We start from the raw sequence: 24,017 nt of genomic DNA on the forward strand, positions 1-24,017 counted from the left end.
AGAGAGAGAGAGTACTGCAGTCACTTTCAAACGTGCAAGTGAGCAAATTGACCCCAGCATTGAAGCACTCTGAATACCGTTGGATCGAACATATTAAGCGAATGGGGATGTGTGGTAGTCAGAGATGGCCGTAAATGCGAAAGGCAGCGTGAAAATTTGGTGTCTTTTGGCGAGACACCCCTTTTGTGCCTCCATGTGCTTCGATGAATGCTCCACTTTGATCTGATTAAGTTAGTCTAAAAAAAGTATATTCGCACTGGAGACGAATCTCACCAGTTTGATTTACACTACAACCGCACTTACCAATGCTGAGAAGGGTTTGTTCTTGATCGGCTGGAGGGGCGTTCGATGGTTATAGAAACTATGACAGCACATTGAACAACCTTTCCACGCGTATGAGAATGTTCCATGCGGTCGATATATTAAATTATTTGATTTGACCGTTTGAAAGGATTTTCTCACGAGCCGATCGTCTTGATTTCTCTCTCTTTGCGATAGTTCATCTTTTCACTCGCCCGCGTAGGCTTTGTGAATGTAACATACGAGAGAAACTAAATCCTTTCGATCATAAGTTCTGTTCGTGCTCCCGTATGTATAATATTCTACTTTAAATTCGACAGTATTTGCCAGTTTCGTAACATTCCCCTCGCAAATTTTTATCGCAATAGCTCCGGCCCCAAAATGTGCATCAAGTTTCGTCCCAAGCAACCTATATGATCGCATTCTAGAGCGACGGAAATCAATTTTTTTTTGTGACAACGTGAAAGTACTCATCTAAACCAAATCACATGGCGATAAAATGATGTGATTGTATTGTCGAAAATCCCGTTTGATATCGATCAAATGCGAGAACGTAGCGAGAAAGTTATGTAAATACTATATCATGATTGAAATTTGTAGGTCTAGTCACGGAGAAAATGGCTCTCCCAGTATATTTTGAGGGACATATAGCGAGAAGCTAGCTTTGTTAACTTGAGGCGAGGTGGAGTTATAGTCAAACATGCCTTTAGTTTCGACGACTTTTTCGTTTCGTTTCCTCAGAGTCAAATTCACCGTTCTGTTCATCATTGAAAAACGGGTTCTTGAATTTCATGGAGGTCATTAGGACAAGAATACAAAAACCAAAACAGTAGAGTAGCAGGTCTCTCTGTCTCTCTCTCTCTAGGTTTCCGTCAAAGGCAAAATTTTATTTTTGGTCGGATCAAAGGCAAAATCGAACACTTGCAGTTTTTGCCGTTTCGAGTCTCTCTCTCTCTCTCTCTCTCCCCTCAGCCTGCGAAACAAAACTCTCTCTCTCTCTCTCTCTCTGCTTCTCTTCTTAATATTTACTGCGATGATGACTGGGTAACAGTCCCGTATCCGAGTCTCTCTGTCAGCAGAGCGAGAGCGAGAGAGAGAGAGAGAGAGCTGAAATGGCGAACAAGTGCGTCGATTTATCGGGAGCAAACGGACGCAGTATCATCACGAGCTGCCGTTCTTCCTCGTCCTCGACCGGCATTGTGAACGCGGACATGGGCTCTCTCTCTCTCGCCGCTGCCGCCGCCCACCACGGCCTCGCCGATCTCCTGGGGACGACGACGACGACGAGCAGCGAACCCATTGATCACCGGAGCAGGAAGGTCCACAGCAGCAACAGTGTCAGAGAGAGCAACAGCACGAGCGACGAGCACGACGGCGGGAAGGTCGACGGAGAAGCCGGCGGCCAGTCGAAGCTCTGCGCCAGGGGCCACTGGAGGCCCGCCGAGGACACCAAGCTCAAGGAGCTCGTCGCCCTCTACGGCCCCCAGAACTGGAACCTTATTGCAGAGAAGCTCGAGGGCAGATCAGGTGAACACCGAGAAAAACATAAAGTTGCCCTTTTTTTTCGTGTATTAAATAGCGAAAAGATTGGATTTTCTGGGTGACGATGACGAAAAGACGTGTCTTTTGCTTTTGGATCGTCGTCTTCGTCGTCGATGGTGGTATAGGGAAGAGCTGTAGGCTGAGGTGGTTCAACCAGTTGGACCCGAGGATCAACCGGAGGGCGTTCACGGACGAAGAGGAGGAGAGGCTGATGCAGGCGCACCGGGTGTACGGAAACAAGTGGGCGATGATCGCCCGGCTCTTCCCCGGACGGACCGACAACGCCGTGAAGAACCACTGGCACGTCATTATGGCCCGCAAGTACCGGGAGCAGTCCACCGCATACCGGCGGAGGAAGCTCAGCTTGTCCCAGTCGCCGTCGTCCGGTTTCGCCAGGCTGGACGAAACCCCCGCCGGCCATCACGATCGGGACGACTATGACGACACACCTGCGAGGACGGATTACGCCGTGTCGTTCGGTAACGTTGGGGTGTCACATTGGGCAATCGGGATGACGGCATTCGATCATCATCAGCATCAGCATCAGCATCATCATATTCTGGGGTTGAATCATGGGTCGAGCCCAACAAGCAATAATGGAGAGGGACTGGCGGTTCAGAATGGATTTGATTTTCTCGCCGGTGGGTCATTTGTGGTGATATTTACAGTTTCGTTTGGCCTCCATATTTGCTGAGCATATCTTGTGTGCATTTCTCTTCCGGTGGGCATGTCTGTCTGTCTGTCCGTCAGTCTGTCTGTCTGATCATCTTCCATGTCTTCTTTTGTGTTAGAATGGAAAACAGGACCGATAAAAATTGTAAGTATACAAGTATGCAGATGGAAGGAAAGGTTTGAGAGAAAGATTTTGTGCCAATCAGTAGTCTTTTAATATAACGTCTGCTTCAAATTCGAAAGGCGGAACAAAAGAATCCGTCACTGATCAAGCTCTCATCTCTTTATGATCACGACTGAAGTAAAAACTGAGCCACTGTTTTATATAGGTCGGGACGGCAACGACGACGATATGACGACAAGCTTGTTCAACCACCAAACAAAACCCTGCGCGAACCCATACGGCGCTTGTCTCCACCCACCCCCGTGGCCGCCGGCGGCCGCGAGCCAGCCGCCGGACGAGGACCGCCACGTGCTCAGGGACCCGTACGCCCAGTGCTGTTGCTCGGGCACGGTCGCGTCCATGATGGCCCATCGAGTTTCGCCGCCACCGCCGCCGGAATCTGAAGCTCCGTTGCCGCCGCCGGCCTCGCCACCATTCATTGATTTCCTCGGGGTCGGAGCCACGTGAGGCTGGAGTTCAGAAAAGAGAAAAGCTTTTCTTCTGAGAATGGCCTGGTGGTTGGGGAATCGTCAGTGAGGACCTCAATGTGGATCTGCTCCTACATAATGGACCTCAATGTGGATCTGCTCCTACATAATGGAGCGAGCCATTAGAGGTAATCTGAAAAGATTGTTTCTTGCTGGACGTGTGTCAGCTACCCAAGAAAAAGCCAAAATGGCACCCCACCCAGCAGAAAATGAGAAGAAGAAAACGATGAAAACCAAAAAGACCTGCCTTTGTGTTTTCTCTGTGATTCGTGTCTCTAATCATTCCAACCTCATCTTTCTCTGTGTTCTCTTTCTCGGACAAAGAGGCCTTAAAACATAATATAACAGCTGATTAACCCGATGGTGTCGAAAAGATTAGGCTCGCGGGCTGCTTTAATCGAGAACAGATCGAGGTCGCTTGAGGGCTTATAAACAAAAATAGATAGATAAAGAGTCATTACTATCCAATCATAGTGTTTTTTCAAAGTTTGATTAGAGCAGTGTGCGCAAGCACCGGAAAGATCTGAGCTTTCTGTTTAAATTTATTGGTGAGTTAAGTTTAGTTGAGGTCGAGTTTGAGCTCAAGTATGAAATTCTGTGCATTCGAGTGAGTCAGAATCGAGTCTTGAGTTAGAGAGTTGAGCTAATGGACTCGACTCAGATTCGGTTATGCCCGTAACTCCAGGAACGGTGATCTTGTCTTTAACAAGATCTTTTAGCGTTATCTACAAACCAGCCCAGCTGAAGCTCTGTCCACGTTGACTCGATATCACATTCAACAACAAAATTTATGCTAAGTACGGCGAGTGAGGTCCGTTTAAAAAGCTCGTCGATACACCGATCAAGTGATCCATCAACTTTATTCATATGACCAATATGTTCTGCTCACCTCAAGTCATAGTTGGAGCGTCCACGAAATACAGGAACGTGTCTCGCCATTACTCTTGGGTTGGGTCCCCTTTTCAAGTCGCGTCACAAAGCTACACATGTAATCCAAGAAAGAGGCTCAGCTAATGTTTCTCGTTTTCGGGAATTTAGATTTCGAGTATCAGCTTTTGCCTTTAGGGCAGCACGATTCCATTTCCTCCGTAGGGAAAAGGCAACTTGAAAGCACTAGTGGTAATAACTCTCCTTCTATTCTTCTTATAATGATGATGATGATGCCATAGCCAGAGCCACACGACTCTACTCAGATTTACTGTTTCATATAAGGACCAGTGCGTCCCAAAGCAGGTCAGTGGGGATGGCTCGAAATTCAACAGGAATAATTTTATGCGGTGTCCAGATGCACACCAAGAGTATTGTGAAAGCTTCGTACACATTCCCTGGTCGCCTTTGCTCCTGAAACCCAACTCTACCCGAATTACCTTTGGCTTACGTGAGCATGAGATCTTTTCAGTTTATTTCACGGTATGGGTCGAACCAAATCGACCCTTAGTTTGTGCTGAAAAGTTTGGCTGTTTAAAGAAATTGAGGGAAGTATGCTTTATAGCTTCGCAAAAGCATCGATATGTTATGAGCAAGCTGCACCATCATGCACCTGGAAGTGGCGCTCGTCCAATGGTCATGTGCGTTCTGTCGACATTCGTAGTTCGTCCGAAAAGAAGAAGAAAAGCAATCGAAAGTGAAGCAATCCCTTTTTGTACAAGAGAAAGGGAAATATTCGTGCATGGCATGTTTACCCTCTAAGGTTCAAATTGAAGTGGACTGGATTGATAAGAGCGCATTGGGTCTAGAATTCCGGCTCAAGCCCGAGAAATGAAGCCCGGAATCAAAGAGAAATGACCAAATTGGCGAATGTCTTCATGCGAAGGAGCAGCAAAAATCTAGGAAACAGTCGTACAAGAGAAGCATAGGCATAGCTCTTGACTTGTTTTATCATACAAATTCGAAGTTTGGTTGGATTTGTCTCTCCCTCTCACGTCCTCTCGTGGAAGTTCATTGACCGGCACAGCGCTGCAGGATTCGCTTGCAGCAATAGAGTCCTTCTGTCATCGAAGCTCTTGCCTCTAACAGTTGATTGAAAAGCCTGGGAGAGAAGACGGTCTGACTCCCCTGAATCAGAAGCTCCATCCGGTGCTTCCCATGCCCCGATGATCAATTTCTTGGTAGTTACTCTGCAATCATCTATTGGGTAAGTCTTAGGAGTCCAAGTGCCATTTCCAGGACTCAAGACATTCCTGTCTCTCGAATGCTTCCCTAGTTTCGTCAAACTTGGAGGACTAGTGCTCGAGTCACCGTGGCCAAATGAGGAGGGCAGTAAGGACGCCTTTGGAGTCGCATTCGAGGAACCTGGCAGTGTGTAAGCCCAATAACATTGTGGCGCTTGGTAAAATGAAACCGGGAAGCCTGAAGTAGGTAGAGCAGGTTTGGAGTTCCAATGACCAGAATCCCATGGAAAGCCTCGATAATTGCGGACTGCCGGTTCTGGTGCGCTACAGACGCTTGCCTTCTCCATTGAATTTGAAACTGTCAAAGAAGATGCACTCGAACGTTCGTCGCTGAAGTTATCTACCCCTCTACCAGAACATGGAATTGCTCGTCCAGGATCAAGATACCCGTTTATAGTACTCGGCACTGGAGCTGCAGATCGACCCCAATTAGGAGAATCCGAACCGAACCTCAGAATGGTGGTTCCAGCGGTTTTCAAATCACCAGCACAATCAGCTCGAAGAGATTCAGGTACTCCCATGTGGTCAAACAGCGCCACCGTGGCTGCGTAAGAGTTCTTGCTCTTACGACGGCCGGCGCCAACGGGGATGTTCCTCATCGTTCCTCCGGCCGTCCAGTACCGTTGGCAGTTTCTGCAGAGGTGCCGGGGCTGATTCAGGTTGTAGTTGTTGTAGTAACAGAACTTGGTATCTGTGCTGTTGCATCGCGGGCATGGTAGTATCTTGTCGGGCTTCTTTGGAGTCGTTTCTTGTGAGAAACTCGTCTCGCTCTCTTCTTTGTTCCGCGCGGTAGGGGGAGAAGTTTCTCTGCCCATTTCATCTTTCTGGTTAATGCTCGTTGAGTCAGTCGAGTCTTTCGGGTTGTCTGTCGCCCGACACGATGTGCCTTCTTCATATTTGTCGTCCATCGGTTCTCTTTCCGATAATGCCTAAAAATTTGAAAAGAGGCATCGGAAATTAGTATGTAGTGGAAAGAGGAAACATCTACTGGGAAAAGATAGATCCTTCTTTGAATAATACGAGACTAACAGACAACATTTGTAGTTGAATCATACGCTTGTAGCTTTTTAAACTGCATTTCCTGATCATTTCACTGTGAGCGAATTCATCTTCAGTGTAAAATCCATGCCCAGTTCAATAAATTCAGCGGGTTCAATAAGAAGCAGAATTAAACAGAGAGCAAAGTAAGACTAAGAACAGCAATCCAAGAGATTGACATTCATTGGCAACCAGCTCAATTACTAGATAGTTGCTTTTGAGATGAGAACGTAGTTTTGGTCGACACATGGATTGCGAAGCCGCAACTTCATGAAGTCAGGGGGATCAGCAAGTACGAAGCAGCCAAGAACGGTGGCGAATGCCCAGATCTCTACAGTGATAGACCGACTAGGATAACAATAATGAAGCTAACCAATAACCAAGAAACAAAACGAGCTAGCACCGCAAGAAAAAGGGTTATTTCCGACCTCTATCCTGACCAATTTTGCTCAAGCACCGGAGCGAACTTATAACCGACCAATGGATCCCGACCAATTTATATGTTGCGATCTTCATGAGATTGGATGCGCTCGACTCCAATCCATAATTTGAATGACAACAAAAGAGAAAAAAATGAATCGGAAACAGAGTTTACCCTCTGACGTTAGGACATATTAAGCTACGAGAAGTTCAAGCATGCACCCTTCCAGAAAGGAAGTATCAGGAAATAGATGGGAAAAGGAAATCCATGAGGATTGGAAAATCAAGACTGACAGGTGCTGAGCTTTGGATACCCTCAGTTTCAATTCTTCCCTCGTTTCAAAAAACCAACCATGAAGGAAAGCTAACTATTTGTCAGTAACCCATACCTTGTCTCCATGAGTCTCCTCTGCTTCTCTTCCATCTCTCTGTTCCTGCGAAGCAGCATCAGCAGAGACAGAGTCGCTGCGATCCCACCATGCGCTTGGACCTCCAGCTCCTGAAACGGAATCTTTTCCAGCTCCCCAAGACGGCTCCTCGAGAACACCTCGCTTCGCTGGGAGATAAATCGTCTTCCCAAACAGCTTTATCGCAAGATCTTTCATCTCCAACATTCTCCTCGTTGTTGCGGCTCTGCTCTGTTCTCGAACAGTTTTCAAAAGTCTCGGTGAGATTAGCTGTCCCGTCTCTGCTTCTCTGTTTTTTTCCAAGAACAGTTCCAGGTCTTCTCCTCTTGTGGAAAAGAGCCCTGCGAGCGCAAGCTCATGTGGGAAGATGCCACATCAGAAATGGGGGGAAATTTCTGAGCCACAAGTTCGTGTGGCCTTTGAGATCTTTCATGCTGTTCGATTCCCCCACATCTTGCAAAAAGATAGTGCTCTTTTGTCCAACTTTTTCCCTTCCATGTCATCTCTCCCCCCACTCTGTTCTCTTTCCCACAGTCGATCCCCACTCGTTCCCTTCTTTTGTCCACTTCCAAAGCTCTCTTGATTTGTTGACTGACTCCATTTACGCACGGGCCCTTCCATTTTGGCTAAGAGCAATGTGTACGATTTCTCCCCTATCTTTTTGCTCTTTGCTTCACTTAGGATGTGGATGTGGTTCTCTGATTACCAGATTGTCTGGAAATGTTGCCTCGAAGTTTGTTGCGAACGAAAGACATGTTTTCGAGAATGACAATGGAAAAAAGAAAAATCACTTTAAATTTCATTACATGAAACATGGAAAAAGCAAGAATTTTTTTGTTCTTCTTCACTTAAAGTTCATGGTTTGTAAGGATAACTATGGTATGTCCGAGAACATATGGATTTATATCTGTGCATTCACCTCTAGAGAATGTTACATCTAGGTAAATTATACTTATGAAATACCATACTAACCTAATAGACTAAATAAAACGCGAGTCTTAATCAGGATGATGGACCAAACATGATTTCGTATGCACCTGACGAAGCATGAGCTCGAACATGCATCGTGTGATAAATCTATACATATATGAGTAAACACCACATAATAATCTCGTCTATTTTTGGACAATATCCACGTCTGTGTTTATAACCTTTGTTCTATCTCCTTTTTTTTTTTTCTCTCAATCTTTATGTCATGCCCATTGTTTAATTAGCACGAGGCATCCCCAGGTTTCAATTGATTTACTTTAGTCCGAAGAAAAAAGTTCTTAGCTTGTTTCGTCTTGAACTGGTCGGTAATTAGAGCTGACATGTCATACTATACTTGCTTTTGGGAGAAATTGTTGTCCACACCTAGCCCAGGCTTACACAAACCATTAAATTATATAAAACCTACACGGCCCCACCTCATTCAATGGAGGGTACAAACCGGGCTCATATGATCCTAGTTCATATATTAACACTTCTAAGTTTGGTCCTTCCTACATGAATTTTCAAGTAACATATATTCGTAGACTCATATTACACGATTATGCCTCTTTTTTTTCTCTTTTTTCTCATTACCCGAAGGATATCCGTATCTTGTTCAGCCTATAAGCCTTATTATAGCATCGACACATAAAGAGAACTCATCCAAATAGGTCGATAAAATCGAACACGAGCATAAAGTCCACACACGATGAGGACCAAAGTTTGGACAAGCATAATTAGCGGCACAATGTTTTATGGGATTGCTTAGGAAGTCAAGGGCAAAGTCCATTTCCAATATAAAGAAACAGTTCTTAGAGGGTGGGGAAAATCGAGCATATGGTAAAGAATGTCGACGAATTTAAATGAAATGTGTGGATAATTTGTCGGAGGGACAGCTAATAGCAAGTTGCCAGGTGGGCTCGGTCGGTGGGACCCTGAGGAAGTGTGGGCCCGCTTTGCTTTGGTGCTTTAGTGCGGATTTGGACATTTCTTCGAGTGACCGACACGTTTCGCCTCCACCTCTCTTCATCTTCCTTTCTTTCTAATCACCACTTCGCTTACCAAAGAGAGAGAGAGAGAGAGAGAGAGAGAGAGGGGTTTGGCCTGTTTTTGTTACGATGATCTTTGAGCACAACCTACCCGTTTAGCCCCCTTCATCCATCGACGTCGGGCGGGCTCCTCCGAATTGCTTGTCGGATTGGTTGGGTCGGGGCTCGGAAAGTTTGAACGGTATGTGAGATTAGTTTGGGCATGCCGTCGTTTTAAAAGGGTTTGGGGTCGGTTTGTTTGGATCGAGGCGATTGGGTACCTGTTTGAAGTAGTTTTTATTGAGTGGGTAGACTTGAAAATGGTTTTTAGGGCCGACCGCGGGCCACCTCGGCCCGGAGGAATGAGCTCGAACGATTCGTAAGGCGTGGCTCAAACTCTTGAAAGCTGACGCAGAGAGAAAGCGTAAATTTGGAACAACTCCAAAGAACTCGAAATTTTTATTCAATAATACTGTGCTCTTGATTACAAGACGGACATCTTATATATAGAGATAGGACTCCTAATACTAATGGAAACCGAATAATTAAAGAAACTGCCTGAATGGTAATATAGGAAACTGCCTAAATGATAATATAAGAAACTGCCTTATTGGTAATATAGGAAACTGCCTAACTGATAATATAGGAAACTGCTTGAATGATTGTTTTCCCCAAAATCAGAAAAACTGCCGAGATTTCCGATGATTACGGCGATCACATTGTTCAAGATAATCACAGGCTAACTGTTCTACATCAAAAGCTCATCCTTTTGGTTGACTCTAGTTGTGCATAATAAGAGATCATGACTTTGTCATTTGAGTTCTCTGGCTAAAACGATGAGAACACCGGTTTCTCCTATATATTACTAGCTTTACCTCAAGAGTCGAAACAATAATTATACCCATAGAAATTCCTTTGGTGGATCAGTCAATTTAGGGCCGAACCTTAAGTTGCCTCTTGACTCCTAAAGCGTAATTAAGGGTTAGGTAAGGCTATGTACATTTGCATAGCATGACATCTTTTCTTTATGTGGTTAATTTTGTGTCGACCCGAACCTGTTAAGCCTTTGACGATATGCGGACTCTTCAACTCTTGTGAATTGCTAATCACATTTCATGCTTGATAAGGATCTTGCAACTTCATCATTTTGTGGTCTCACTCTACTCTTTTATATACAAGTGTATACGTTGTTCACGGAGATCAAACTCCGAACTTAGTACTTCCTGTCCCCATCCCCCAATCCTTTTACCAGTAGCTGCATGCCTGTTGACAGCTATATCAAATTAAATGTCAACAGCTATTTCGTTGCCAAAATGAAGGGCTAATACATTCATGGAGCTCCCTCGATTACCATAAAACCGAGGTGCATCTTGATTGCCTTTCCTAATCAAGAGGTAGAAGGCATGACTTTGGATAATAGAGCAAAAAAAAAAATAATTCTCTATAATCATCTTTTGGCAGTGACTGGCAGAAAACGAGTTGATGGTGGAACTTAGTGGAGCAACGTATAGCAACAAGCGCATCATCAGAAGGATGTCACGAAGCTTATGATATACAACATTATCTCAATTCACCTTAACTTTACCATCGTCCAAATTCATGATGATTAGGTGCTTTTGAAATATGAACTGACTTGTAATTAGATTCGGGCGTCGTGAATTTCACCACCCATTTCGAAGAACAACTTTTGTTGTTGGACGGCCCCTCTGAACATTACTTTGTAATTTAAGGATAGAAATTTTTTACCTTCATTGGTGCTTTCATATGGTGTCTCTATTGTCTCAACCATCGGTCCACATGAAACCGTCCAAGCGTACTTACTTAGAGCTTCAGAGGTTACGAGTCCTCGCTGTAATTTTTAGAAAACTCCATATATATATTTCGCGTAGTTTATAAACTTTAATACCTAAAATGCAGCTTTTAATAAAATCAGGGAATTGTATGAGCAGTTGGGCCCAATACGGCCTTGTGGAATTTCAAATTACTCCTCTTAGTGTAAACCCATCAAAGGCAGGAAAGAACTAAATCTTGAAAGTAGATGGCCCAATTGGGAAAAGCCCTATTCCTGAATAAGGGCACAAATAGAGATGAAGAGTGTCCCTTTTGATTTTTATGACAAAATCCACCTTAAATAGGTAAAAAAACGAAATCCGATAAGACCCGAGCCCAAGACATTATGTGGCTTAGGTAAGCTCATCGGGTGACAAAATGGCAATTTAAACCGAACGATATCTAAAAAACGCACTTCGGACTTTATGTGAAGAGCGACGTCAGATTTATTAATATCGTTTTTATAAGACCGGTTTATTACATGATGTGCCAGACTATGATTGACCCTTTCGATAGGCAATTTAAACAGATCGGTTTCTATGGAGAACCGACTACGATCCGATACTTCGATTAACAAAAAAGAAGAAGTTATGAGCAAAGGGTAACATTTCTCTTATTTGTGTGAAAAGGGCCAACAAAAAGAAGCAGATTATCATTGGAGCATGACTCAAATCAGCATCTCCGGTCTATAAGCGGCGTCTCGACTCGTTTGGATTGTAAAATCCGCTAGGTTGACCAATATTTGACTAGTGTAGAGGGAGAGTATTTTCTTCTTATTTAATCCAGATTTCACAAGTGAAATTTCCTTCTTCGTTTTTTTCCTGTCCTCTGCACTTACTTTGCTTTTATCCTTTTCTTTTCTCTTGTGCATCTTGATTTCTCTTTTTTCCACTAGCTTTTCTTTAATACGTACATGGATTAGAAAAACACAAAATTGTTTGGCAACATTCTTGAAGAATCTTTGGCAAAATTAGATGGCCGGTGAAGATTAGACTGCCACGTCGGCGATAATTGAGGAAAGTACCAATAAAGTCATAAACTTATTGTATTGGTACCAATTCAGTACTAAACCTTTTGTCCAATCTTTTTTACATATGTACCAATTGAGTACATCCGATCAATTTATGTTGAAAATTGCTGACATGAACGCTGGCCAGCTGTTTTACGCCACACGGGACGGCTGGCGCTAACGTGAACATTTTTTTAATATTTTTTTTTTTTCAGAATTTTTAATTTTTAATTAATTTTTTCTTTTCCTTTTTCTTTTCTTCTCTTTTTCTTAATTTCTTTTTTTTTTCCATGAGCTCCGTCAAGGGTCACCAGATTTGGCCGAGGTTGGGTGAGGGTTGCGACCCTTACCCAATGTCCGGCGAGCTCGCCGGAGCTAGGGGAAAAAAAAAAGAAAAGAGGGAAAAGAGAAGAAAAGAAAAAAATTAATAAAAACTAAAAATTTCAGAAAAAATAAAACTTGTTTAAAAATTATAAAAGATGTCCACGTCAGTGCCAACCATATCACGTAAGATGACTGATTTCAACGTCAAAAATTTTCGGTCTAAATTTGAGGGATAGACTCAATTTGTACTAATGTGAAAATGTTTAGGACTAAATCGATTAGATTGAAAGGTTTATAACTGAATTGGTACTAATGCAATATGTTTAGGACTTTTTGGTACTTTTCCGGCGATAATCGGTGAAAATTATCCGGCAGGACTACATTGGAATTTTGCGCAAATGTTGAGAAATCTGTTGGCCAATTTAAAAAATTCAGGACTGAATTGGCATCCGTTTGATATGTTTATGATCAATTGGGTAATTTTTCCTAAATTAATGTAACAAATAGCCATTATTACGAGCATGTAACTAAGGGAATCAACTTTGTAAAACAACTTAGTTTTCATAAAATCATCATTGAGATTGACTCTAAAGACATCACTAATCTTGTTAAGCCAGACATTATGATTGATAATACTGGCCCTGTTTTACTTAAAGATATTAGAAGACTGCTATGTTCTCACTTTGAGTTTAAAGTGTAACATAATTTTTGGGAAGAAAATCTTTCTACTGATCGGCTTTCTAATCTTGGAATTGATAAGCCCTTGGATACTAGTTTTTTTCTTTGGGATAAGTGCATTCAAAGTCCTAAAACTTATCACGAAAGTGCAATTGAGTCCTAAAACTTTCAAAAAGTGCAAACAAGTCCTAAAACTTGTCACGAAAGTGCACTTGAGTCCTAAAACTTTAAAAAAGTGCAAACAAGTCTTAAAATTTATCACGAAAGTGCAAACAAGTCCTAAAACTTATCAAATTGGTTCAATCAAGTCCTTCCATTGATTGTACTTTTTGAAAGTTTTAGGACTTGTTTGCACTTTTGTGACAAGTTTTAGGACTTATTTGCACTTTCGTGACAAGTTTTAGGACTTATTTGCACTTTTTGAAAGTTTTAGGACTTAAGTGCACTTTCATGGCAAATTTTAGGACTTGTTTGCACTTTTTGAAAGTTTTAGGACTCAATTGCATTTTCGTGATAAGTTTTAGGACTTTTAGTGCACTTATCCCTTTTTTTTTCATTACCTTTTGCAGAGTTACTTCATGTTATATTAGGTGATAAAATAGGGATAGTAGATTTACGACGTTCAATTTTTGTATTCGGCTATATCCTTTTTCATATAATTTGTTTATCATTGTATCGACAAGACAAATTATCCTAAAACTTTTCATGAATAAAAAAAAACTTGTAAAACGCGAATGATGTGCATGATGAACTCAAATAAAAAATTTACAAAACCATCTTCGGATTAATCGAGGTTTCTTATAAATCAGTACTTAAGCTTCCATTTCTTTTCTGGTGAGATTCTTGTCTAGGTTTCACATTTACTGAGAATTGATTGATTTTACCTTTGTCATTGTTGAGTGGACTCTATGATTCGAGTTCCATCTACTTTGAAGCGTGAGTGGCAAAGAAAATCATGACTGTTGTTCCCCTTTGTTGGTTTGATGGGAAAGATGGTGAAAGGAAAAAAAAAATTGAAAAAAAAGAAGAAATAGCAATTTCTAGAATCTTATTACAATTATTGTGCACATACCAACACATTTCTCTGATTCCAAATGCACAATCCTCTTTCTGGCATCCAATGAGGCAACGGATTTCTGAAAATGGTGGGAGGAATCTTATTAGCTCTTAGTAGGGAAAATTATCCAATCAATCTTGAATTTATTATATGGATATCCATTCAGTTATAAACTTTTCGATTTTGTCTTTTAAGGGTGCGCATGACAATCATTCTGTGCCCGGAAACTATTTCTACTTAAAAATGATTCTTTTTGATTCTATGCCCGCAAATAATTTCTGAGCATTTGAAGGCGTTTGGTAACTGTCCAAAATTTCTATTCCTGGGATAGAAAAGAACAGAAATACATTTGGTAACTACACCAAATTTCTTTTTATTAATAATATTTTAATAATATTTTAAATTGTTTAATAGTTTTTTCTTTTTTTTTTTTTTCCTTTCTACCCTTCCCTTCTTTGGCCATGGTCGGTCGCCGGCTCCGGCGACCGGCCACAGGCCAGGACGTCGCGGCCCTCGCCGCCGCCCTGGCCGCCTGCCTCACCGCCGGCCTCGCCCAGATCAGGCGAGGCCGAGCCTCGCCGTCGGTCGTGACGGCGAGATCGGCTTTGCCGTGGATCGCGACGGCGAGGCCGACCTCGCCATGATTGACGGCGAGCCGCCTCGCCCAGGCAGCGAGGGTCCAGCCCTCGCCCTCGTCGGCCTTGGGCTATGGCCGGTCGCCGGCTACCGGCCACAGCCTAGGGAAGAACAACACAAAGAAGAAAAGAAAAAAAAGAAAAAGAAGAAAAAGAACTCATTCTCAAAATTGTGCTGAGAAACAAGAAGCAACTTTTTTTTACTTCTTGTTTCTCTTCCAAATCAATTTCGGCCACAAATTTTTGCAAAAATGTGCCGGAACAAAAAGTTTACCAAACGCATTTCTGTTCCCAAACTATTTCTGGGAACAAAAGAACAGAAATTTTCACTGTTTGGCACATTACCAAACGGGCCCTAAGTCTTAAATTTTTGCGTGAAATTTCAATATGGTTTTTCCGATTAGTTTTTTTATCGGAAACAGCTAGCTAATGTGGCCGTGTGCAGATAGGTTTAGGACCGATTGGACAATTTCTTCGACTTCAGTAGGTATACGAGAAATTTTGATGTTCAAAAAGAAATAAATGAAGAGGGAAAGAAATAATTTCAGCTGAACCAATTATTTAGGGCAAAGCAAATTTGGCCTAAATAATTGGAGGGGGAATATTTGTGCATGATCCTATTTTGTCCCCATCTATGGAGTCGTGGGGTCAGTGATGAGGATGTTCTCTCATCAGTACACACTCGGAAGACATTGCACATCGCATGATGAAGCTGAATGTGACCATTTCTGATGATCTGACTCGTTGGAGAATATTAGGTAAATTACATCTTCCCGCAATCGTGTTTCAGTACAGACTAATTATGTCATTTTGGCATTGAGATTAGTACTTTTGGTGGGCAAATAACTTCATTCATATCCGAAATTATCGTTAAGTCTCGTCATTTCATATCGGGTAATGTTTATTTTTCTTAGTCGAGCAATATAATCACATCGTTAACAATGGAAAAAAAGGTTTTCTTCTAGTAGAAATTGACGGCCGAAGGTGGTTCGATGTTGTGATTATTGTTATTACTGTTGGAACGTCGTTTCTTCCCTTTTGGAGGATCAAAAGTTGCACGGAGTGAATAGTGATGATACCAGATAAACCTAATCCCAGATATCAATAAGCTCTCTCAACCATAAACGTTCTTATGATTGGAAACCAACAACTCTCTTCACTGGCCACCCTCACCGAACTCCTTAACCGGTTGCCGCCCCAACGACCCTCGATCTCTTAGATCAGAGATCGCCGACGGCCATCGTCGGCGACCCTTGAGCTCGAGGTTGTCGACGGCATCGGTGTCGATATAGCCTATGGAGAGAGATTGGAGTGCGCAAATGATGAGATTGTTCCCTTTTTCCCCCCGTTTCCACTCCACTTCTCGTGGGCATACCCTCTTACTGCTTCTCTAAACTCTACACAGCAACGACTCCATGGCGACCCGATAAAGCTTTCCTTATAGTAGTGACAGGAAGCTCACGTCATTATCGAGTGGGGAGGCGTAAAATCACCAAGCAAAATCTATATCTATGTGAAAAGCACTAGAATTTCAATCATATTCTTTCTGGGGAGATGGTGACTGCTGCCCTTTTGTGTCTCGCTTTTGCCATGATTCCTGAGGCCATTATATTCTTCTCATCTCCTTCTTTTCATGCCTTTGGACTTGTGCGTTGAGAGAGAATAATATGTAATCGATGAGGGAGCAACTTTCCTTTTTCTCTTTAGTTTTTAGATGACTTTTGATTCCCCAGACCTTCTCCAACCCAGAAGAAAAGAGAGAAAGAAGACTGGGGGCCATTAGGGCATCATCCCAGAATCTACTTTATTCGTTATGGAATATATTAAAGCAAGAAAAAGCGTCGCAAGTACAGCCAGCAGCTGATGAAAAGAGAGAAATTGTGAGCTTCGCTTGCGCCCCTCCCCCTTACCTTTTCTTGTTTTTTCAAAGTTTTAGGGCCACAAGCCAAATGCATACTTGTCAACAGTTTATTTTATTCCTTTCTTTGGAGTGAGGATTTTAGTTTGGCCAAAAAGAAAGGTGGCGATTTTGATCACCTTGATCTTATGGAAGAAGAAACGGACCGCACATATATGCGGGATATGCTTACCGGTTCTTGAAGGGGTTTGTTCTCAAGGTCCTTTTCCCTTGTGGAAGGGTTAATGTCGTGCAGCAGTTGCACCTCAAGTAAGATGAAGTAGAAAGAGGGAAAATTGTTCCTAAAACTGTTGTACGACATTCAATTCAATCCTAAATTTTTTGACAATTTGTCAATTTAGTCATCACGGCTAATTTTGATTGGAAATCACTGACGTGACGGTCTAGTCAGTGCCAATCGTCCTACGTGGCTTGGTTGGTGTTGACGTGGACAATTTTTTCAATTTTTTTTTAATTTTCTGAATTTCTTCTTCTTCTTCTTCTGCTATTCCTTTCCTTTCCTTTTCCTTATTTCCCTTTTTCCCTTTGTCGGCCATCGTCGAGGCCTCATCGATGGCCAGCGGAGGACGACGGCCACCGGTGAGAGCCTCGACTCCGTCGCCTAGGCTAGGGCCTACGAGGGCGACCCTCACTAGCCTAGGCGAGAGGGTGGTCGTCGCCTAAGGCCGGTGACCCTTGCTGACTATTGCCAAGGGCCGACGATGGGCGGTGGAGGGAAAGAGGGAAAAAAAAAAGAAAAGAAAAAAAAGGAAAAAAGAACAAGAAATTTTTTTGAAAATTTTGAAAAATTGCAAAAATTGTTAATGTCAGCTCTGTTCTTGCCATGTAGGATGATCGGTGTTGACTACATCGCTACATTAGCGGTTTTCGATCAAAATTAGTCGGAAGAACTAAATTGGCAAATCGTCAAAAGGTTTATGACAAAATTGGTATAATTGAAAAACTTATGACTAAATTGGTAAAATATCAAAAGATTTAGGACTAAATTAACACAATTGAAAGGTTCAAGATTGAATTGACCGCCGTATAATAGGTATGAGAATTTTTTGACAATTTTCCTAGTAGAAAGATCATGAGAGGAGGTGCAAGCAATCGTAGTGAACTCAAATGTAGAAACTTTGTAAAAAATTTGCCATCGAAGTCCCGAAGTCGACGATGGCGATAAAGTCTAGATATCCATAATTCAAATCACCGGCAACCAAAACGTCCCACATGAATGAAGTAATGAGGCATTTATAGTGACGAGAATATGATGGTTAGCGGAATGAATCATACCATGTGGTAATCTTGATGTATGGAATGGATGGTGGATAGGTGGCCGCATGTCGGGTGGACACAAACCAATGATACTTACCTCGTGTAGGAAGGGCACAAGTGAATGACGGGTTGCTGCATGTCAGGATGATACATGCCAACATCAAGCCCACTATAAAGGTCTAGGGAATATGTTAGACCATCCCCAACGAGTCCTGTCGGAGTTCACCAAATCAATTCTCTCTCGATATCCTAGTTGAACAGAAATAATCCAAGATTGAGCCACCAATTCTAAGTGGTTCCTGCATATAACAATGCTCTCCTTAGATCTTATTGAAAAAAGAAAACGAGCTCCAACATTACGAATACTTGTAATTAACTTCTGAACTGTTACAATATTTTTGGGATTCTGTATATATTCTAAGTCATTGTAGAATTATTCTTTGTATATTCTCTGAGATTGTTTCTCTAAAATTTCTTATAGATTAGGTTTTATTGTACCTATTTATTCTGGCCTTGTGCCTTAATTCAATATATAGCTTTTTCATATTTTCTCTCTATCATGATATCAGAGCAATTGCTCTGGGCTTTTGTTTCACCGGCAATTAAGCTCACCACAGTTTGATATTGTCGTTGGAAGATCGGGACTCTTCGCCATTGTGTTCTTGTGGTTTTATTGATATGACGACACCACGTTCATCATCTCGTCACCGGTGACTTCTCACACTTCACCACCCGGTAAATTCTCGACGCACGCACTCTCACGTGCCGTTGTTATTACTGCTCTTGAATTTTGGTCGTTTTCTGCGCTATTGGATTTGATATGGGTGATTCGGGTGACCGAATTGATGTCAAACTCGATGGCTCCAATTATGCTCTTTGGCGGCCATCAGCTATGGCTGCACTTGTTTATCGTGACTTATTTGAGCATGTTGAGGGTGTACGCGTCTGTCCTGCCAAATTTAAGGACGTTGAGCAATCCAAACTCACTTTTGAGGAGATTGCTAAGCGTGAATCTGACATTCAGACTTGGACTATTGCTGATCGAAGGGCTTGGGCCATTATATTTGGTTCTCTTGATCATGCCCTTCATCCACAGTTTGCTCACATCACGGGTGCGAAGAATCTTTGGGATCAGCTCGCTGACATGTTTACTCAGACTGGCTCTATCCGCGTCTATCAATTACAGCAGGAGACTGCTGCTGCTCAGGGCACTCGATCTATTCATGAGTTTTATAATTATTTAAAGTTGTTTTGGAGTCAACTTGATGTTTTGTCTCCCACTTTATGTTCCACATGTTCTAGCTGTGCTACATGTCAGTCTTCTCGGCTATAGACTTAGGATTGCTTGCGACTTTATGATTTTCTTATGAAGCTTCGACCTGCTTTTGAGGGTGTTCGTAGTCAGATTCTTTATCAGAATCCTCCACCCTCTCTTCTTGATGCTGTCAAGGAACTTCAGTCTGAGGAAACCCGGTTGGGTCTTCTCTCATCTTCTGTGGTGCCTGATCCCACTGCGATTCTTCCTACTACTCCTCGACTTACATCATCGTCTCCTGCTTCGACTCAGGGTTCTCAACAGTTTATTCAGTGTTTTTATTGTCATTGTTGTGGTCATACCGAGTCCTGCTGCAATAAGAAGCGGCGCGATACCCAGTGCTCTTCTCGAACTCCACCCACTCCTACTCCAGCTTAGCATGTTTCTCCCGCTTCTCCTTCTGTGGATGAGTGATTTACTGCACTTGAGGCTCAATTAGCCAGCTTAAATAAATTGCAACTTAACTCTCAGTCATCCAATTCCGGCCTTTCGATTGCTGTCACTCCTGCTGATTCTTCTGCAGCTGCTGCTTCCTCATCAGGTGGCTCTTCTACTGCTTGGATTCTTGAAGAGCTGCTAGACACATGTCTGCTTCCGCTACTTATCTTACCGAGCTTTCTGAGCTCAAGTCTCCAGCACGATTCTTTACAGCTGATGGTTCTCCTCTTATAGCTGCCCAACAGGGACTTTTGTCTGCCCTCGGGTTTTCAGTGTTCCTGATGTGTTGCATGTCCCTTCTCTGGCGCTCAATTTATTATCTATCAGCTAGCTTACTGATGCTGGTTGTATTGTGAGTTTTACTGATCGCTTTTGTTTTGTGTAGGATCGTTCGAGTGGTAGGATGATTGGCAAGGGCAGTAGGAATGGCGGGTTATACACTATGCAGTCTCTCCACCTTCCATCCACCTCCACTGCCTCTCCTCATCCCGTGCTAGCAACTGTGGATCTTGCATGGTGGCATCAACGTCTAGGGCACGCTTCCTCTTCTCGCCTTTCTATCCTTCAACAACAGGGGGTTCTTGGCCCTGTCCCATCTGGTGCTTTACCTCCTTATTCTGTCTGTCCTTTAGCAAAGCAATCTGCTTTGCCTTTTCCTACGAGTACTTCTAGTTCTGGTGCTATTTTTGATCTTGTTTATTCTAATGTATGGGGCCTTGCCCCTGTTCCATCCAAGAGTGGTTTCAAATATTATGTTTCGTTTATTGACGATTATTCTCGCTATACTTGGGTCTATCTTATGCGTCAGCGTAGTGATTTTCTTACCATTTATTAGACTTTTACTGCCATGATATCTACACAATTTCAAAAGAAAATCAAAGTTTTTCGCTCTGACTCCGGGGGGAATATCTTTCGAGTGTCTTTCGTTCTCTCTTAGTTAGTGATGGGACATTGCCACAACTTTACTGTCTTGGTGTCCCAGCTCAAAATGGAATTGCTGAACGTAAGCATCGACATCTTCTTGAAACCACTCGTGCTCTTTTACTCTCTACTTCAGTTCCTACTGAGTTCTGGGCTGAGGCTCTTCTTACTGCGGTTCATAAGATGAACCGCCTTCCCTCACCCGTTCTCCATCAAGATACACCCTTTCAGCGACTTCATTCTTATTCTCCTACCTATACGCATCTTCGAGTTTTTGGGTGTATGTGTTTCGTGCTTCTCCCTCCCATTGAACGTACGAAGTTGACTGCTCGATCCCTATCATGTGCATTCTTAGGCTACAACACCGAGCACAAGGGATATCGTTGTTACGATCCGATTACTCAGCACATACGTATCTCTCGTAATGTCACTTTTCATGAGCATGTTCCTTACTTCTCTACTAACACTATGCCTTTAGTGTCTACTCCTATTCCTTTTATGTACTTTCCAGCTAATCCTTGTCCTGACCTACCTCCTGCCTCTGCTTCTCCTCCTCTAAATATACCTAACCCTCCTTCTCCGTCTAAACTACCTCCCGCTAGTGCCCCTCCTGTTCCCCCTGCCACCAATGATTCTGCCACCGACGATTCTGCCCCTTTAGAGCTACGTCGTAATCATCCTCGGGATCGTCGGCCCCCTGCTCAGTATGTTGCTGTTGCTTCTTATTCTGCCGAGTTTGGTTCCTTTTTGGCTGTTGTCCATGATGTGCAGGAACCTACTAGTTACCGCGAGGCAGTTCAACATGCTGAGTGGCGTCAGGCCATGGCAGAGGAACTTTATGCATTACAGAGTTCTGGTACTTGGGAACTTCTTCCTCTTCCACCGGGTCGATCCTTAATTTCTTGTCGTTGGATCTATAAAGTAAAGAATCGTTCTGATGGTAGTATTGAGCGCTACAAGGCGCGTTTAGTTGCGCGAGGTTTCTCACAGGAATATGGCATTGACTATGAAGAGACTTTCGCTCCGGTAGCAAAGATGACTTCTGTTCGTACTCTTTTAGCTATTGCTTCTGTTTGCAATTGGCCTCTCTATTAGCTCGATGTGAAAAATGCTTTTCTTCACGGGGATCTTTAGGAGGAAATCTTTATGCAGCCACCACCTAGTCTTGCTCACGCCCCTGGTCAGGCTTGTCGTCTTCGACGGGCTCTTTATGGCCTCAAACAAGCACCACGTGCTTGGTTTGAGAAGTTTACCACTGCTATGCGTTCTGCGGACTTTGTTCAGAGTGAGGCTGATCATGCTATGTTTGTTCATATTTCGTCTTCTAGCTATACTATCATTCTTCTTTATGTGGATGACATGGTCATTACTGGCAATGACTCTGCTTATATTGCACATACCAAGAGGCATCTTCAGCAACATTTTGCCATGAAGGATCTTGGTCCATTGCGTTATTTTCTCGGACTTGAGATTGCTCGCAGTTCTCGTGGTATTCTTCTTTCTCAGCATAAGTATACCGCCGATATTCTTTCCAGGGCTGCTCTTTTTGATTCTCGTACTGCGGTCACTCCTATTGAGTTGAATCAGAAGCTTCGCCCTAATGACGGGGAGGCTCTTTCTGATGTGACTCGTTATCGGATTCTGGTAAGTAGCCTTGTGTATCTCACTATTTCGCGACCTAGTATTGCTTATGCAGTTCATGTTGTCAGTCAGTTTGTTGCTGCCCCTTGGTCTACTCATTATGTTGCTCTTTTGCGGATCTTGCGATACCTTCGGGGTACTTTGACGCAGTCTTTGTTTTTGCCGTCCTCTTCTCCTCTCGAGTTACGTGCTTATTCTGATGCTGACAGGGCTTCTGATGTAACTGATCGTCGATCCATCACGAGATTTTGCATTTTCCTTGGTGATTCTCTCATTTCTTGGCGCGCCAAGAAACAATAGATTGTCTCGCGCTCCTCTACTGAGTCTGAGTATCGTGCTATGGCTGACACTATTGTTGAGATTGTCTGGCTTCGTCGTTTACTTGCTGACATGGGCATCTCGCTTCAAGATCCCACTCCTCTGTATTGTGACAACAAAAGTGCCATTCATATTGGGGCTAATCCTGTTTTTCATGAACGCACCAAACATATTGAGATCGATTGTCATCTTACTCGTCATCATCTCCAGGCTGGCACCATCTCTCTTCCTTTTATTGGGACAGCAGATGAGTTAGTTGACGGTTTTACAAAGGCTCTTACAGCGCCCCGCTTTCAGTATCTACTTTCCAAACTCTCGCTGTTTGATCCACCTTGAGTTTGAGGGGGGTGTTACAATATCTTTGGGATTCTGTATATATTCTAAGTCATTGTAGAATTATTCTTTGTATATTCTCTGGGATTGTTTCCCTAAAATATCTTATAGATTAGGTTTTATTGTACCTATTTATTCTGGCCTTGTGCCTTAATTCAATATATAGTTTTTTCATATTTTCTCTTTATCATGAACAGCATAGGATGTCACCAAGGAAACATATTAATGAATGTAGCAGACCAAGTGAATGTATGGCACTGGGAAGGCAGTGCTTTTGGGTGGGGAGTGATCAATCATTGGATTTTGATTCCGGCGATCAACACAACAACAACAACCATCGACTGCAACCCAAGAAAACCCTTAAAGATCGATCTGATTCAATTTGACTTTTACACCATCTTTTGCTGGCCAATGACATGTATTTATCTTTTTTTTGCCCCCTTTTTCTTGGGTGGAGATTTCTTTTGCTCAGGAGGATGATCTCCTCGTTGTGGAATACAGGCTAATAAAGCGCATGCACTGTCTTCCCCCCCTTTGGAATATGTTTCTTTATCATAATTCAGTTCTTTGATTGCATTTTATATGGCAAAGAAAGTAGAAAAGCCATAGAACTTGTGCCTTTTTGTCACTTCATGTAGTGGGGCTCCTTCCAATCTCTCTAATCTGGTTTAGAATGCGAGATCTTCTTCTGTGCATCTAATTTTTTAAGCCATGGGGGAGTACATAAGAACATTGTCTCTTATGGGAAATGGATTAGCCAAATGAATTGAGATCTTGTAAATGTAATGCTTAAATCTCAATATAAAAAAATAGGATTTATCTTTTGATTGAACTCTCTATAGTCAGTTGTCTCACCATCAAGCAATCAAATAGAAGCCAGATTTATCATACTTCTTTTTTTTTTTTTGTCGAAGATTTATCATACTTCACTTTGTTGCAAAACCTTACTTAGGAAAAATCACATTCACCAAAATCTCTCTCTCTCTCTCTCTCTCTCTCTCTCTCTCTCTCTCTCTCTCTCTCTCTCTCTCTCTCTCTCTCTCTCTCTCTCTCTCTCTCTCTCTCTCTCTCTCTCTCTCTCTCTCTCTCTCTCTCTCTCTCTCTCTCTCTCTCTCTCTCTCTCTCTCTCTCTCTCTCTCTCTCTG

General features: G+C 42.7%; 2 protein-coding genes across 2 annotated transcripts; one reads left to right on the forward strand and one right to left on the reverse strand.

Moving 5' to 3' along the window:
* Positions 1 to 1,119: 1,119 nt before the first annotated feature.
* LOC115688648 (transcription factor CSA-like) lies at positions 1,120 to 3,218 on the forward strand. The gene is made up of 3 exons (XM_030614568.2): positions 1,120 to 1,827; positions 1,968 to 2,483; positions 2,844 to 3,218. Exons 1-3 carry the CDS (start codon positions 1,413 to 1,415, stop codon positions 3,143 to 3,145), a joined length of 1,233 nt encoding a protein of 410 aa, XP_030470428.1. The 5' UTR covers positions 1,120 to 1,412; the 3' UTR covers positions 3,146 to 3,218.
* Positions 3,219 to 4,891: 1,673 nt separating this feature from the next.
* LOC115669887 (cyclic dof factor 2-like) lies at positions 4,892 to 7,689 on the reverse strand. The gene is made up of 2 exons (XM_030591049.2): positions 7,184 to 7,689; positions 4,892 to 6,265 (listed from the first exon to the last, which is right to left on the reverse strand). The coding sequence occupies exons 1-2, from the start codon at positions 7,406 to 7,408 to the stop codon at positions 5,084 to 5,086; spliced, it is 1,407 nt and encodes a 468-aa protein (XP_030446909.1). The 5' UTR covers positions 7,409 to 7,689; the 3' UTR covers positions 4,892 to 5,083.
* Between the last annotated feature and the right edge of the window lie 16,328 nt (positions 7,690 to 24,017).

Source organism: Syzygium oleosum, unplaced genomic scaffold (genome assembly GCF_021117445.2).
Source record: "Syzygium oleosum isolate NSW1041296 unplaced genomic scaffold, Sole_v2.1 Sole_v2.02, whole genome shotgun sequence".
NCBI lineage: Eukaryota > Viridiplantae > Streptophyta > Magnoliopsida > Myrtales > Myrtaceae > Syzygium > Syzygium oleosum.

Excerpts from the sequence above, each read along its gene's own strand:
- LOC115688648 (XM_030614568.2), top strand. The coding sequence starts at position 1,413 with ATGGCGAACAAGTGCGTCGATTTATCGGGAGCAAACGGACGCAGTATC. Across the intron at positions 1,828-1,967 it reads GAAGCTCGAGGGCAGATCAG|GGAAGAGCTGTAGGCTGAGG; the intron begins GTGAACACCGAG and ends ATGGTGGTATAG. Across the intron at positions 2,484-2,843 it reads TGGATTTGATTTTCTCGCCG|GTCGGGACGGCAACGACGAC; the intron begins GTGGGTCATTTG and ends TGTTTTATATAG.
- LOC115669887 (XM_030591049.2), bottom strand. The coding sequence starts at position 7,408 with ATGTTGGAGATGAAAGATCTTGCGATAAAGCTGTTTGGGAAGACGATT. Across the intron at positions 6,266-7,183 it reads AGGAGACTCATGGAGACAAG|GCATTATCGGAAAGAGAACC; the intron begins GTATGGGTTACT and ends TCAAATTTTTAG.